Genomic DNA, 15,497 nt, shown 5'->3' on the forward strand with positions numbered 1-15,497 from the left:
TAACCACTCGGGTTTTAATTCCTAAACATAAACACTCTGGTTTTAATAGCGTAAACTCAGCATAGGGGTCGGGGTCTGCTACTGAACGCCTCAGTGTAGAGGTTTTGTTGAGGTCTGCAGCCAGACCCTCTTGCAAAAATGGGTAGAAAAAGTGGTTGAAAGGGGTTAGAAAGTGGCACAAAGGAATAAGTTTAACATCAGGATCCAATAATAGTTTGACTTTTGAATTAAAAATGAAGTAAACCAGGAGCACAAATGGTTGAGTGGTTTAAGGCGCTACCCATGTACCCGGGTAGCCCAGGTTCGAATCCGGCCTGTGACCCTCCACCGCATGTCTCTCCCCACCCTCTTCCCTGTTTCTGAGTCTATCCACTGTCCTTCCTCTATCAAATAAAGGCTTGAAAAGGCCCAAAAATAAATCTTAAAAAAATGGTGAGAAAGTGACAGGGCCAATCAGCATCAAGGGGCAGTACTTTCGGGAGCGGCAGAGTCGCATTTATTGCCGGTGCAATAATGGTGGCAGACATTAGCGTGGGCGCAGCTAAACCGTCAGTTTTATCAGAACTTGACAACATTTCTTAAAAGAAGAACAAAGAACAGCAGTGAGTTGTTTTCTTTCAAAAACATTAAAAGTCATGCACTGACATGTCTACAGTCGCCATTGTTCGCGTTATGCAGTTCTGTACAAAGTTTACTCCTTCGGTAGGGGCGCAGCTTGGTAGTGGCTACGTCACGTATGCGGCTACGCGTTTTGTTGCTCTGATTGGCCCATAAAGATGTGACAGAATGTTCATCCAATCACACTCCAAGTTTTTTTCAAAGGCTCTGCCCTTTCCCAATTGCTGTCTATGAGTGGATGTTTCACACATCCATCTGGCATGCCAGGTTATAGTACACCAGGATGCTAGCACAAATGCTACTGATCTAGCACACATGCATTTATACTATCAATAATGTGTCATTATCACTGCACAGAAAAAAAAACATGTTTGCTAATGATAAATCAGTTCTGTTGTAAAAGCAAATGTAAAATGACTTCTTACAGATCAAGATTGTTTTGTTATATTCGTGGACAATGTCCAGACCTGATCAGATGTGCCATGTCATGCTTTTTTCTTTTGGTCAGCTCATCGTTTCTCCACTTCATGAAAGCACCCAAGTTGGCTCCAGCTGGTGGGGTCACAGTGATAAGGTCACTTCTGGACCAGATCTCCAATCCTACCAGAGCGATGAATGTCCTCAGGGACTTGTATGCCTGCAAAGAACACCCGTATAATCAGAAACAAAGCATGAAAGAAGCCAACTCTCTCACTGCAGTCTCAAAATGTTTCTCACAAGACTTCACCCATGACCTCCAAAATCTAATATCCCTTCATCCTGGTGTCAAAATTCACATTTTTCCAAAATTTAAATAAAAAAAGAAAATTCCTTGCAGAACAAGAATGGCTAAGATGCATGCACAAACAGATACATGGACGGATGGATAGATGGAAAACTCTAAAGCATTACTGACCCTCATTTATCATATTTGCAAAGAAAGCAGTGCAGATTCGGGTGTAGAAATCACCTTACGACAAGATCCATGTGTAACTTGAGGTGCAATGAAAAGGTATTTGCCCCCTTTCTGATTCCTGAGTTTTTTACATATTTATCACACTTAAATGTTTCGGATCATCAAACCAGTTTTTATATTTCACAAAGACAACCAAAGTAAATACAAAAAAGAGTGTTTGAATGATTATTTAATTTTTTAATCACAGTTTATGATTAAAACTCAGCTTATGACGTATAGTGTTGAGTTCAATTTGCACTTAAATAACCAAAAAACACGGACTTACCAAATTAGCAAAGTTGACCATTTCAAATATCCGTTTTCTCAGCTCCTGTTGATTTCGCTTCAACTTCACAAACTAAAAAAGTATGATAGAAAATACTTTTGAGGGCGATATTAAAGATAACTTTACAAAATGCTTTCTAAAGATACTCTGACCAGAGTGACTCTCAAAAGCACAACATTTAGCATTATTACATACAATATGTAAAATTTTAATACAAAGTTCATTTTTATTTTCACATAAATGTTTCATGCATGTAGCTTACCTCACGGTTATCAGCAACAAGATAAAGCTCAATGTATTTCATTTGCTGAATTATAGGTTTACCCTGCAATCAAAGGATAAAATTAATTGACATGAACTCTGATGTTTTTTCTTTTGTCTTTATATGGTCATATTTGTCTTAATAGACAGTTTATCACTTCTGTATATGCTGTGATCTTCTCTTTTTTGTCATAGGTAACCTGTTTCCTGAAATGTGTAGTAGTATTACCCCTGATCTGGATCGGCTTCGGCTTGTTGGTGGCTCAAAGTCGTCACTCCAGCTGGTGTTGGTGACTCCACAAACTGCGGGTGTGAAGTTCTTGTCATTTAATGTCGTCACTGCATGATCTCCTTCATCGCTACCGGAGAGCGGCTCAATCAGGTACATCTGCTGAGAAGTTCTAAAGTAACCCCTGAAAACAGTACCGTAGTATTAGTAATGAGGCTCAACAGGAACAGCTTTAAGAAGGACAGAAATGCACTGATGTGTGTGTGTTAGGGCTGTCAAGAGATTTAATTTTTAATGTGATTAATCTCGCAACTTTCATAGTTAATGCGTGATTAATTTCAAATTAGTCTTTTTTAGCTGTTTTAATGTACTATACAAGAATAGTTATCAAGATTTAAATACCCTTATCAACACATGATTGAACAAAAATGCTTTCCTTATGCAAATGTTTGCTCATGGCAGCAACCAAAAATGGCAGATAATGTTCAAAAACATATCTAGATGAAGCTCAAAGATACGGAATGCTCCAAAAATATGCTGAGAGCATAACATGGTAAACTCAAGCCCAACAAGCCACAACAGATGAGGGTACTGACAGGGTTGCCAGGTCTGCAGTTTTCCTGCAGAATTGGGCTACGTTTTACTTACTGTGGCAGGTAGTGTTTTTTGTCCACGGGTTGAGCTGACCCATTTTTGACGTCTTGTGTACACATATTTAATCTCCAAAGCAGAATAAACAACCATTTTTACCCTCAAATACAACTAAATCAACCAGCAAAGAAATGGGGAAACGTAGACTATGGCACACAACCAAAGATATGCTGTACCACACTGGTACATAGATATACAGAAGCAGCACACCTGCACGTACACAAGCTATAAGTGTGGTGTGGCAGTGGTTTTAATGGCTTCTTTTGAATTTCAGCGTTGGGTTTTGGGCTAGTTTTTATCAGCCATTGGGATATATTTGTTACCCAGATCTGGCAACCCTGGGTACTGACATTAATGTAACATAACTGACTAATACCACAATATAGTGTCCAGCTGCAGACTTGTAGAAGTTAACTCCTTTGTTATTCTCAGCAGTTTAACACAGAACAGATCTCATCATCATACACGAACATAAAGCGCATGGTCAGTGAAGTTTAAACACATTAAGATCATTCCTGATCCTTCACACTTAAAGCAGAGAATTTCAACCTCACACGGGAGAAATAAAGGCTCATAGAAACATCCCTTTAGGGCTCAAAACAGGATGACACAAAAAAGAGATAAAAAATACAGTTAGAGAATTACGCTACAGATTACTAGGAGAAGTCAAGTCTCCAGTGAGAGCCTTTTAGAATTTTACTTACAATAATGGCTCTCCAAAAAAGCTCATAAGTGCAGCCATTGGATGTGAGTCATTTAAGAACGTCACCCTCCAGCAATCTGTAGCCACCCATTTAGCAAACACTTTAAAATGTTTGTTGCTTGCAAAGTTGTCTGAGCATCTCCGCTGTGAGCAAAACAGCATAGCCTGCCTTAGGCTAGGGGGTGGCTCGCTGCATTGGCGGGCCATCAAACTCTACGAACTCTGCGTAACTCAGTTCACTTCAATATTGAATCAACTGAAACTTAGGAGCAGAATTTCATTCCAATCTCACCTTCGCAACACATATAAATAAAGTCATACTGTCGTGCATTTTTCATCTACACACGGTTGCTGAAATTAAATAAATTCTCCACCAGTCATCTTTTCCCATCTTGACAATTGTAACTCTCTCCTGCCAGGTGTCAGCCAAAAATCCCTCTCTCGCCTTCAACTGGTACAAAACGCAGCAGCTAGGCTTCTAACAGGTTTTAACAGACATCACATCACCCCCACCATTTTAGCTTCTTTACTTTGGCTTCTCGTTAATTTTAGAATTGATTTCAAGATTTTACTTTACTTTTAAGGCATTAAAGAGTTTGGCTCCAAACTACATAATAGAACTTTTAACCCTCTGTGTCCAAGCCTGTAGCCTCAGATCCTCAGGTGTTAAGACCTCACGGTCATTCCAAAGTCTAGTAGTAACCATGGGAATCTAACCGACTGTTTTTATTTTATCAGTGAAATAAATTTACAAATAAATTAGTTTGAGTTTTGAACTGTGCCATAAATGTGATAAGTAGGTCATTGAACCCCCTTTAAGAGATGTCCTTAGCTTAAGATGTAAATGCTGTTAAGTTTAGCTGCTCCTTAGCCATGAAGCTATAGAGCTATTAGCTGATTCTGTCCAGTCTGAGCTCTGACCACCTTTGACTACCACAGAGGCTTCAGACCACCAGAACAGTAAAGGTTATCAAGGTTTTTATTAGTTTTGGACAGTAAAGTTTAAATTTTAAGGGTTGGAGTTCTCACCTAAGTCCATCACAAGTGCTGATGCTTGCAGATGATTCATTTTCATGCAAAATCCTTCCATGATAATAGCAGTGATCCTGATAAAGACATAAATAAATATTTTAATTTGATTATTAAAGAAATTGAAGAAATGCTGGGGTCAAACATGGCTGCAAACACTTACAATGTCACTGGGAGTTGTGGTGACTCGAGTCCCATCCTTGTCGTAGTGTGTCTCAGTGTAGTCTTGGGCTAATAATTCACTGGTGATTAAAAGATAGGACACAAAGCCATATAGCATCAGGTAATGTAATTTAATTTAATTATTCTGTGATTCTTTTTCAACATGCTTAGAATAAAAATCCAATTCAGACGTTTTAAAGTCTGCACAGTCAATAGAAGACAATAAAAGAAGCATGCTTCTTTCATTTTCTTATATAATAAAGAAAAAATCTAAACCACAGATTTGAGGCAACGAAAAATAGAAGTGAAATAAGGTAGTTGTCTTTGGAGGCATGGGTTTTACCATAAAGATATGTCATTGTCTGGTGACAACAGCATGACTGGAGGTAAAAACTTACGTATTTCTTTCTAGCTGCATTTCCATGTCTCTTCCTCCCAATGTGATTGCATATTTGACACTTTCAGGCCTGAGACCCTGTCAAAAAAAGTAAAATTGTGCTTTTACATTTTTATTCAACTGTTTTTTTTTTTACCTTTTAAAGCACAAATGACACTGACAGTGAAATAAGAAAAACAGAAAGACCGTACCTCTATGTGTCTTTTTCTCACAGTGTGAATTTTAATAGGTCGAACCACCTCAAAGTCTTTCCCCTCTTCAAAAATATGACCATGGCTTCCTGTGGAGAAACAGACCACATTACAAAACATCCGCTTGATGGGAAAGTACATCTGAAACTTGCACGTGCAGATTCATGGAAATTTTATATTCTTTTCTTGGTAGTCAAATTCAGCGAGAACACAATGCAGATATCCAATCCACTATATTTATACATCACATTTTGAAAACATTGTTTACTGAAGTGATGCATCATAGAAAGGCAGCTGTAGCACACAAAGGAAGTTAAGATACAAAAAGATCATCATAAAATCAACAGAAGGAATAAAAAAACACAACACTCTAAAAACAAATAAAAGACATAAAAACACAAGGATTCAGACATAAAAGGACAGAGATCACGCAACGTTCATGGTCAATTAAAAGAATAAGAATAAAGAATAAAAACAAGTTTTAAGATGTGGTTTTAAAGTCCCTGGAAGGTGAAATCCAAAATTTGTGTTTAAACACACTAGATATATTAGAATAAGGTTGCTGTAAACATGTGAAAGCACTGAGATCTCTGGTGACTGGATTATGGATTTGAAAGTTGTTCACCTCTTTCTTGACTTGGTTTAATTTGGACAGGGCAAATATAGTGACTCAGCACGACACTGGGTGCTATGTAAATGATCCCACTGCCCTAACAATACAATGGTATGCATTTAGAGCAGTTTATCTCAGCACAGTCTGTTGATAGTTGATGTAAATGCCGTCACTGAAAATTTACAGCCAGCTACATTTGTTTTTGTTCACTGTGTCTCTAGCACTGAGCCAGGCTGCTGAGCTCTGATCAGAGTTAACCATCATGTCAGGTGGCAGGCCAAATTCTGGAGTGCTTGTCTATTTTTCTTGAGCAAGTTGCAGCAGGAACAAACATCTCTACCTCCTGAAGGTGTGTTTTAATCCATATTTCACTTGTCTTTAGTCCTGGACGATTAAAAGAAATAGACTGTGGCTTTGTCTCTCTCAAAGCAGCAACAGTTCAACCCCTCCTGTCTGTTAGCATTGTGATGCTAAAGATTGGTAAAGTATCCAACAATAGACACATTCTGTTCCTGCCAAGTCTGCCACAATTAAAGCCTCCAATCCTAATAACCACTGAAGACTTTTATTTTGAAGAGCAACATCAGAAAATGGAGTGTTTTCAGCAGCAACCTAATAACAAAAATGTTTCAAAAGAAGGAGAGAGACTCCTTTTAATAATAACTCAGAAAATGAGATGTAAGGAACACCTGGAACGTTAATACAGGATGAGAAAAAATGAAGTCTAAAGACTTCTTAGCTCTAATCTGTCTGAATGTCATGACATAAATATGACTGTTTTCTGAGTTATAACATGGTGGCATAGCAGACAGATGATTCAAGTTGTAACATTTTTTTATTTGGGAGGATTGTATTTTTTGTGACCTGGTATGGCTTTGGCACATTCAATCAACACGCCCACACCATTCCAGAGCAGATTTTATTGCCTCATTTTTCATGATTTTAAGGCTTAAATTTATATATTTGGAGATTTTTCTCATGACTGAAATTTGGCCTTGTGGTTCATAATACAGTAGCCTTTCATAAAACAAACCTAAAATAAGGATTTAAATCATTTTTGGGACTTTAAAAGTCCAAGGGTGGGGGATGTTCATTTCAAAAGGTAGTTAATTCCACAATTTTGGTTCCACCACAGAAAAGGCTTGATAACCTCTTGGTTTTAATCTGTTTTTGAATGACAAGGTGAAGCTGAGTAGCAGACCTCAGAGATCAACACTAGGGGAAAGCAAAGATTTCCAGTCTAAAGTTGATTCATGGAATAGTTATCAATCAGCTGAGCAAGTGTGGACATGTATGCGATACTTTCAGTTCTGAGTCTAATAAAGATAAGCATGGCATATGCTTTTCTAACTTTTTAAATCTGAAAAATTAAATGTTGGTGTGGCAAACCAAGAACAGAGGAGAGGCAAATCTTCCCCTTGGCCTAGATATCAATATTAATGACAAACATTTACAAAACTGTAATTAAAGTCATTGTGGCTGGATGAAAGTGAATTTCTTTAAGTGTTACATACTAAATTAAATTTGAGAAATAAATATTTTAACACAAAAGTATTTAATCATTTTATTTTATATTTTCATCATTTCCTCATCCCATCATTCCAGCTGTTTTTCAATCAAAGTCAAGAAACTAATTATCCTGAAACATTTTTTCCATTTTGATGAAAACTGTTTGAAAGGAAATGACTAAGCCACTCCGAGTCACGTAAGCAGTCAGGCAAATACAGAGCATCACCTTGAGAGGGTTTTAACCCTTTATAAGGGGGGAGGAACTGAGGTCACTATGGTTGACTTCCTTCTTGGCCTCCCCCCAACTCTCTGTGATACAGTAGGGCCTTTTTATACAGATTTGTTTTATATCAGCTTTTAATTTTACTGTAAGCCTAATTTCTGTTTAAATTAATTTAGTTGTTCCATTTTTTTATAGATTTTCTGCTGGAAATATAGAGTAAATAGATGGTATGAATATTGAAATATATCTGATTTAAGTCAGTTGTACAACAGTATTCCATTTCAATGACCTAATATTTTTTAGGGCCCAAGCACCAAGTGGTGAAAGAGCCCTATTGAAAGGATTTTTCATTAGTGTTTTAATTTTTACACCCTCCCTTTGGGCCCCTTAACGTGCTCAAATATAAAAGAAAATTTTCACACATGTGTGGCTTGAAAAATGCAGGGTCAATAAAGGTTTCATGAATGGCCCTCTGGAATTGCCTCAATAGCCCCATCTTTCGCACTTATACAGAACAGCCTCAAAAGTGACTTTCACCTAGGGATAAGAAATTTGGTGGGCAGATTTATCTCTGGGAGATCGACAAAAAAGTCTCTCGGAGCAAAGCCCTAATTGCAACAGGAAATCCTACATTTGTATAAATTAGCAAAAACTGGGGTGTTTTGGGCCTGTTCCAGGGGTTGCACTTGATTGTACTAACTTATTTTTATTGTCTCATCACTGCTAAAATTCACTTATTCTTCTTTTTGTGGTTATTATTGGTCTCCTGGTGGAATTGTAAGCTCAGGCTGGTGGTACTTATTACTTCTACTGTATTATGAAGCCAGTCATGCCTTGCCTCTAAAAGAGATCGGAATCTAAAGTCAGCCTCACCAACTCTGATGTCCCTGACCCTGACTGAGGACACTGCAGCATCCTAGATGACTCTGTGAGGTTTGACCTGTCTCTGTTCCATGTCCCAAGTTTTATGGAAAAGCAGCATGTCAACTCATCTTTGAAATGTCATTATATATGTCAAAAATAACAATATGAATAACATCTTTTTTGTATTCAAATATTTTTAATGTGTAAACAAATATTCATTTGACTTTTTGTTTTACCATATATGGACACTTCCTTTGCCTTGATTTTGACCACAATCATGTAAAATTCTTGGGCTTAAATTTTGAATTTCAGTGTATTTTGATGAGTGCTTTATAAAAGGTTAACCCAACTGTGGGACAAAAACACAGTTTAAACTGTGTTGAAAGAAGTCAATAAGTTGCTAAAGCATGTTGAGTACATCGACAATGTTGTGATGCAAGGATGAAGATGGGTTTCAAAGAAGGTGAGGTAACACCTTTCTGCTTGCACAAAACAATGTTGAATAATGTTGAGGGTTTTTTTTTTTTAACTAATATCAGAACTGACCTATTTAATTCTAAAATAGGTCAAACCTCAGTACTGAGGAGGGACCAGTGTCCCCTCTGATGATCCTGACCCCCCAACCCTGTTGTGTTTGACTTTGTTGACTGGTGCAGGTCCTCCTCCCTTGAAATCAGTGTATCAGCGAATACAGTTGATTTTAGAAAAAGTCCTGCTGTTATCTCCTGTTGTCATCAATGACCAGAATGTGCAGAACTCTAAAGTGTCTGGGCATGGTTCTTGATAACAAACTTACTTTAGAATCCTAAATGGATGCTGTCTGTATAAAAGCACACCAACGTTTTAAGGAAGAACCTTTTAAGGAAGTTTTGACATTTTCTTTCATCTTTTGGTTACAGTTCCCTGGATCTCAAATATCGCAACAGAAATCAGGGCATTTGGTTCAACCTATCACTGTTGTACAAAGTTAGGACACTCAAAAAGGCCCAGTCGATTATGACTGACCCCAGCCATCTTTATTTTTGGAGTTTAAGCTGCTAACATCCGGTCACAGATTCAGCCTTCCAGCATGCAGGACAAGGCAAACAAACAAACAAACAAACAAACAAACAAAAAAAAAGTCCTTCCTGCCAATGGCTTTTTAAATGTTTAGTTATGTTCCTATGTTATTTCTTACTATGTATGTTTACTGTTCTATAGCACACTGTCTCTTCAAGCTTCTATTTTTGAGTTTTTACGCGTTATTTATGATTGGTCTGGATGTATGTTTGACTGCTGACAGCTAAACAAATCATTAAAGTGAACCTTGAACCTTGAATAACTGGTTTTTAGCTGGCTGCTGAGTTCCAAAAGCTACAAACATTTTGTCAAATAGCTTAAGTAGTTTATAGTGAGAGACTGCCATAAGTCATTACACTGAGGATTATGTAATTTCTGTCTTTCAGTTTCACAGAACAGCCATATGTCATTAAAAATCATTTCTGACTGACCTTATTCTAGTGATTTATAAGCATCATATAAGAAAATGCAAGGTGACTTACCTGGAAGCCTCAGAGATGCATTTAGAATGAGGATCCACAAAAGAAGTGTCTGCACCATCATCCGTAAGTAGGCAGTCATTTTGACAGAGCAGAGCAGGTTCGGATCAGGCTTTATTCTGTCTACCTTCATGTTGTGTTGCTGATACTTCGAGGCCACACCTACAATTGCCCTCCTGGATTCGTCACAGCTACTTCCTTATTGACCCAACAGGTCTGAACACACCTCTGCTTCCCTCAAGAATGCAGGAAGAACACCACAGAGGAGATAATGTTCATTACTTAACCTACAGTCCACTACATTAACTCTTATCACACACATAAAGATTGTGTCAGTAGTGGTACAGCCACATAAAAACAAGAATATTTCTGACATATTTCTTACCTTTTTTGGTTGTTGACATATCACGTGCATGGTTTTTTTAGTCACATGATTCATCCTGTGATATAGCAGACGTCTGAGTCACAGTATTTCAGCCATACAGTAATTTTTCAAACCAGTCCATACACTGTCATCCACATAAAGTTTCACAACCTTTTTGTGGTGAATACACTGATATTTTTTCCCCTTAAGCAGCAGTTTGTATGCTCCTCCTCTCTGCTATGTCACTCACCCACTGACCACATGCTTGGTGTCTCAGCAGAGACAAAGTGTCAAAAGACAATGAGGCCAATGTGCACGCTCTCTAGGAGTCAGACCGGGACATTTCAGGACACAGATCAATGTGTTTCAGTGGGAGGAGCATAGTGGAGTTAAGGTAACGCTGTCAAACACTCATGGATGAAAGAATCATTGAAAGTTTAAATCAGTTCCACTGTAAACCATTCTTCCCTAAAACTGTGAAAAAGCCAGAGATGTAAAATAAGCAGAAATGCTGCATACGAGATCAGGATTAAAAAATGTCCACTGAGGGCCAATGGGTCAAAAAAGGCAGAGTCAGCAAAAATAAGTGTAAGTATGTTTGAGGAAAAACAACCTAATCACTTGAAGCTTGCTAGATTAACATCTGATCTCTATTTATATGGGAACTGCCTGTCTTTCTGCTTAAAATCCATGCTAATGCAGTTCTGTGAGCTTATTCATGTTAACTGAGGACATGACCTTGATGAACAAGTGACTCACTGTGACTGTGCTGACCTGACTGCACTCAAACCAGACCAGAACTCTTTATCCTTGGACTGTTCAGCACTCAAACAGACCAGAACTCTTTATCCTTGGACTGTTCAGCACTCAAACCAGACCAGAACTCTTTATCCTTGGACTGTTCAGCACTCAAACCAGACCAGAACAGAACTCTACATCCTTTAGGTGTTCAGTACTCTAACCCAGACCAGACCTCTAAATCCTTGGACCATTCCGTACTCAAACCAGACCAGAGCTCTACATCCTTGGACTGTTCAGCACTCAAACCAGACCAGAACTAGATCCTTGGACTTTTCAGGACTCAAAACCAGACCAGACCTCTACATCCTTGGACTGTTCGGCACTCAAACCAGACCACAACTACATCCTTGGACAATTCCGCACTCTCACCAGACCATAACTCTACATCCTGCATTTAAACCAGACCAGAACTCATTATCCTTGGACTGTTCGGCACTCAAACCAGACCAGAACTACATCCTTGAACTTTTCAGCACTCAAACCAGACTAGAACTCTACATCCTTGGACTTTTCTGCCCTCACACCAGACCAGAACTCTACATCCTTGGGCTGTTCGGCACCCAGACCAGACCAGATCTACATCCTCGGACTGCTCAGCACACAAACCATACCAAAACTCCACATTCTTGGACAATTTAGCACTCAAACCAGACCAGAACTCTTCATCCTTGGACTGTCGAGCATCGTAGAGATGAAAACAACACATCTTTTAAATGTATTTGAAGTACTAACATTTCTTTTTTAATCAAACACAACTAGACTGGTTCCTGAGCCTTTCACCACCACTAGTGTTGTATTCGAGTCACCACATCTCGAGTCCAAGTCCAGTTTTGAGTCCCCAGTGTTCATGTCCAGGTCGAGTCTGAGTCGACTACCCGTGTTTGAGTCCTAGATTAGTCCCCAGTACCTAAAATATGAGGCCAAATTATTTTTAATTATTAATCACTAAAGCTACTCCAGCTTTCCAGGTGGGCTGCAGTGATGTGTATGAATTTCTTCATCTTTTGTTTTTGAAAGATTAGAAGAGCTGTTTACAGGAACTGTGTACAAACAAAACCAAACATCTAGGACCCAGTGGAAGAGTGGTCTTATGCTTTCACACTAGGCCCAGTTGTTTCAAACCGCACCGCGGCGCAATTCCCACCCCCCGTCCCCAGCTTGCTTTCACACTAACATCGATCCGTGCCCAGGCCCAATGGCGTATGTACTCAGTCTGAAACAGCAGGTGGCAGTATGCATGAAGCTGGTTTACAAACCCGCCAAGGAAGAGAAAGAAGAAGCTACCATGACAACCACTCAGGTTTTTGTTTTTGTTTTAACCTGGCAAAAAAAAAAGTCCATCCTGCAGCCATGGTTGATTTAAAATCACTTTTTAAGATGCCAGCAACGTCGCTGTTCATATCTGCACATCTACGGGCAGCTCAGAGGATTAAATGGACTCATGCTGCCGTTCTTGAGGTGACAGGACACCTTTATTGCCTTCGCCTCTCATCTCACTGACTCCAACTAATGTTCATCTGTAAGATGAGGCACAACTGATTATTATTATCGGATTATTTCCGCCTTTTATCAAGAAAAAACATGAACAAACTACCCCACCGTGGAAAAAGTTTAATTTTTAAGATGACATCATAAAGCGGATTTGATGCTCTGTCCTGTATCCGGGCACGGTTGCATTCACATCTCATCGGAACCGTGGCAGAGTCCACTTGAATAACGCCCAAGACCACCTCCCCAAGTGGGCCCACACCCAGGTGTTTTTTTTTTGTTTTTTTTTTTGCATTCACACTTACCAAAACGAAGCAGACTTTGGTCTCAAGTGCACTCGGACTGGATTTGGCCCCTAATGTGAAAGCCACCTTAGAGACAATAGCAGCATTTCCATTACCTTTAGAAATAAAAAAAAAATCTAAATGATCTAAATCAATGAAAGCATTTCCTCTCTGAGCCGGTTATTTCTTGGGTTTGTTGCACATAAAAAAAAAAAAAAAAAAAAAAATCAAGCTAGTGTTGTGCCAACTGTGGTAACACTGAAACCTTCGTCCGTCATTATGTTTTTCGTAACATGTTTTTTTTTTTTTTTTTTTTTGCATTTTTCTGCAGATGGATCCAGTGTGATTTTAAAGCGTGATGTTTTTTCAGACTACTGATCAGAATAAAAGAAACCCATCTGAAAATAACGGACCCAGTGTGTGAAAACCTTAATCTGACACATAGTGAAAAACATCTTCATTCTCACTATCTTTCCATTCCACTTGTTATAAGTGGCTCTCTTTTCATATTTCTTTTTCTTCTCCTTAAGCTGTGTAGTATTTCCTTTACCCCTTTGTTTTGTTTCTCTTGTTTTCTTTTCATATGCCCCACTTAGGGTTTGGGAACATAGAACCGGTTCCTGTTGAGAACCGGTTCCTGTTGAGAACCGGTTCCAATTGGCTCATCCATGATGTTGGCTCATCCATCAACATCATTTACATTTTAGCTTAAGCGATTCCCTTATCGATGCCTCACTCCTGTGTGCCATAAAATACAGGCCTCGTCGCATCTGGTAGTCAGCAAACAAGAACAGAGAAGTTGAGGAAATAAACAAAAAATTACAGGACTAACCAGTATCTCTGCAAGGTGTTGAAAAACACATTAATCAAGCATTTATCAGCATGCATGAATATGTACGAGAGGAGCACGCGCCTCTGCAGCGCTTCATTTAATCCTTTATCAAATTCTTCGAGTCTAAAATAAAACAGGTTTATAAGGAGATGTTTACAGGAGTGGAAGAAGTGATTTATACAAGTAAAACAGGTTAACTCACAGCAGAGGATCAAATGAAGTTTCTCTTTTTTCTCTTTCAATGACACAGACGTGTCTTTTTCCTCCCTCCTCTTCTCCCAGAGGTAAGATGAGACGTGATAATCCAAATCCAATATCATAGAATCTGTGAATGTAAAGTAATGTTCTGTGTGCTTTTAAACAGATAAAGATTGGACTTCACTATCATTTATGTCCCTGTTGTGCTTCAATGGCGAGCTCCATCCTGCTGAGAGTTCACTTTACGACGGTCTTCTAAAAAGTTACAGAATACTCAAGCACATAAAACAACCAACAAGCAGTGAATAATTTCATCTACATTTCACATTAAACTGGAAAAGATAAGTTTAAATGTTTTTAAAAATCCTCAGTGGTTTTGATTGTAGCTGCCATGGCTGCAGCAGGACGCAGCACCTGTGGGTATGCGTAATAGTTTCTCATCAGTGAACTACACTTAGATGAATGAATAAAAGCATTTTCAAACTCACATTGTCCTAGATCGCACGTCTAAAAGTTTGACTTTAGAGAAGACTGCCGCGGTGCCAGAGCTGTGCCCACGCTTTGCCTGCACCATAGCCCACGTGTATCGGGTCTACATGTGCGCGTTCGTCTTTTGCAAAACTGTCCTGGCATAACCAACAGGAGTTTTGTCATCACTTTTAAAGTGTCATACACAGGCAGTGGTGCTGTGGCTGGAATACACATGTTGTCGAGGAATTGTTAATGGTGTGCTCATCACACAACCCCATCTTCATGATAGTAATCAAAGCAACACTGTGGCTATTTTTAGTATCCCAGGATACAGTATTACCGTATTACCACCTATTTCTACTGAACTGTCCCAAAAACAGACTAAAGCGTGTTACTTCATTTCTCCAAAAATGACACACATGGCTATGTGAAACGTCTGTCAAACATTGATGTCTAATGCATGGCATGTATCTTTTTGCCCAAGAACTGTTAATGTTGCACAAGAGTTCAATTTATTTTCATACGTCTGGAGATCTAGGATCCAGAGACTACTTTTATATTTATTTAAGGTTTTACCTTTTCAAGAAAATGAGCAGTAGTACTGTATTCTAATTCCATGTTCACAGATGAAAGATCCAGAGAGCAGTTTGTTTTAACTGAGACATATCCAACAAAAAAAGATTTGTTTTGTATATTTTAGGATGTCTTCCTCCCAAACACTTAACGTTTAACATTTTTAGCAATCCAAAACATTTCACATGAAGGAATTGATAAGGGATTTGATAAAGAATCGAATCAATAAGAATTGATAACGGCATTGATATCGATAAAATCGTATCAATTCCCATCCC

At 38.7% G+C, this 15,497-nt stretch overlaps 1 protein-coding gene across 1 annotated transcript in view; it reads right to left on the reverse strand.

The window, feature by feature from the left end:
• The window catches only part of adam28 (ADAM metallopeptidase domain 28), a 31,595-nt gene extending 20,933 nt beyond the window's left edge, over nucleotides 1-10,662 (reverse strand). The window contains exons 1-10 of the mRNA XM_041786759.1: nucleotides 10,594-10,662; nucleotides 10,212-10,436; nucleotides 5,462-5,550; nucleotides 5,272-5,348; nucleotides 4,875-4,953; nucleotides 4,712-4,788; nucleotides 2,329-2,512; nucleotides 2,101-2,163; nucleotides 1,839-1,910; nucleotides 1,086-1,255 (exon numbers count right to left, since the gene is read on the reverse strand). Coding sequence (XP_041642693.1) covers nucleotides 1,086-1,255; nucleotides 1,839-1,910; nucleotides 2,101-2,163; nucleotides 2,329-2,512; nucleotides 4,712-4,788; nucleotides 4,875-4,953; nucleotides 5,272-5,348; nucleotides 5,462-5,550; nucleotides 10,212-10,341 — 941 coding nt within the window. The 5' untranslated portion in view covers nucleotides 10,342-10,436; nucleotides 10,594-10,662. The remainder of the gene's footprint in view (nucleotides 1-1,085; nucleotides 1,256-1,838; nucleotides 1,911-2,100; nucleotides 2,164-2,328; nucleotides 2,513-4,711; nucleotides 4,789-4,874; nucleotides 4,954-5,271; nucleotides 5,349-5,461; nucleotides 5,551-10,211; nucleotides 10,437-10,593) is intronic.
• Nucleotides 10,663-15,497: the final 4,835 nt, after the last annotated feature.

The sequence above is a fragment of the Cheilinus undulatus genome, linkage group 5 (genome assembly GCF_018320785.1).
Source record: "Cheilinus undulatus linkage group 5, ASM1832078v1, whole genome shotgun sequence".
Lineage (NCBI taxonomy): Eukaryota > Metazoa > Chordata > Actinopteri > Labriformes > Labridae > Cheilinus > Cheilinus undulatus.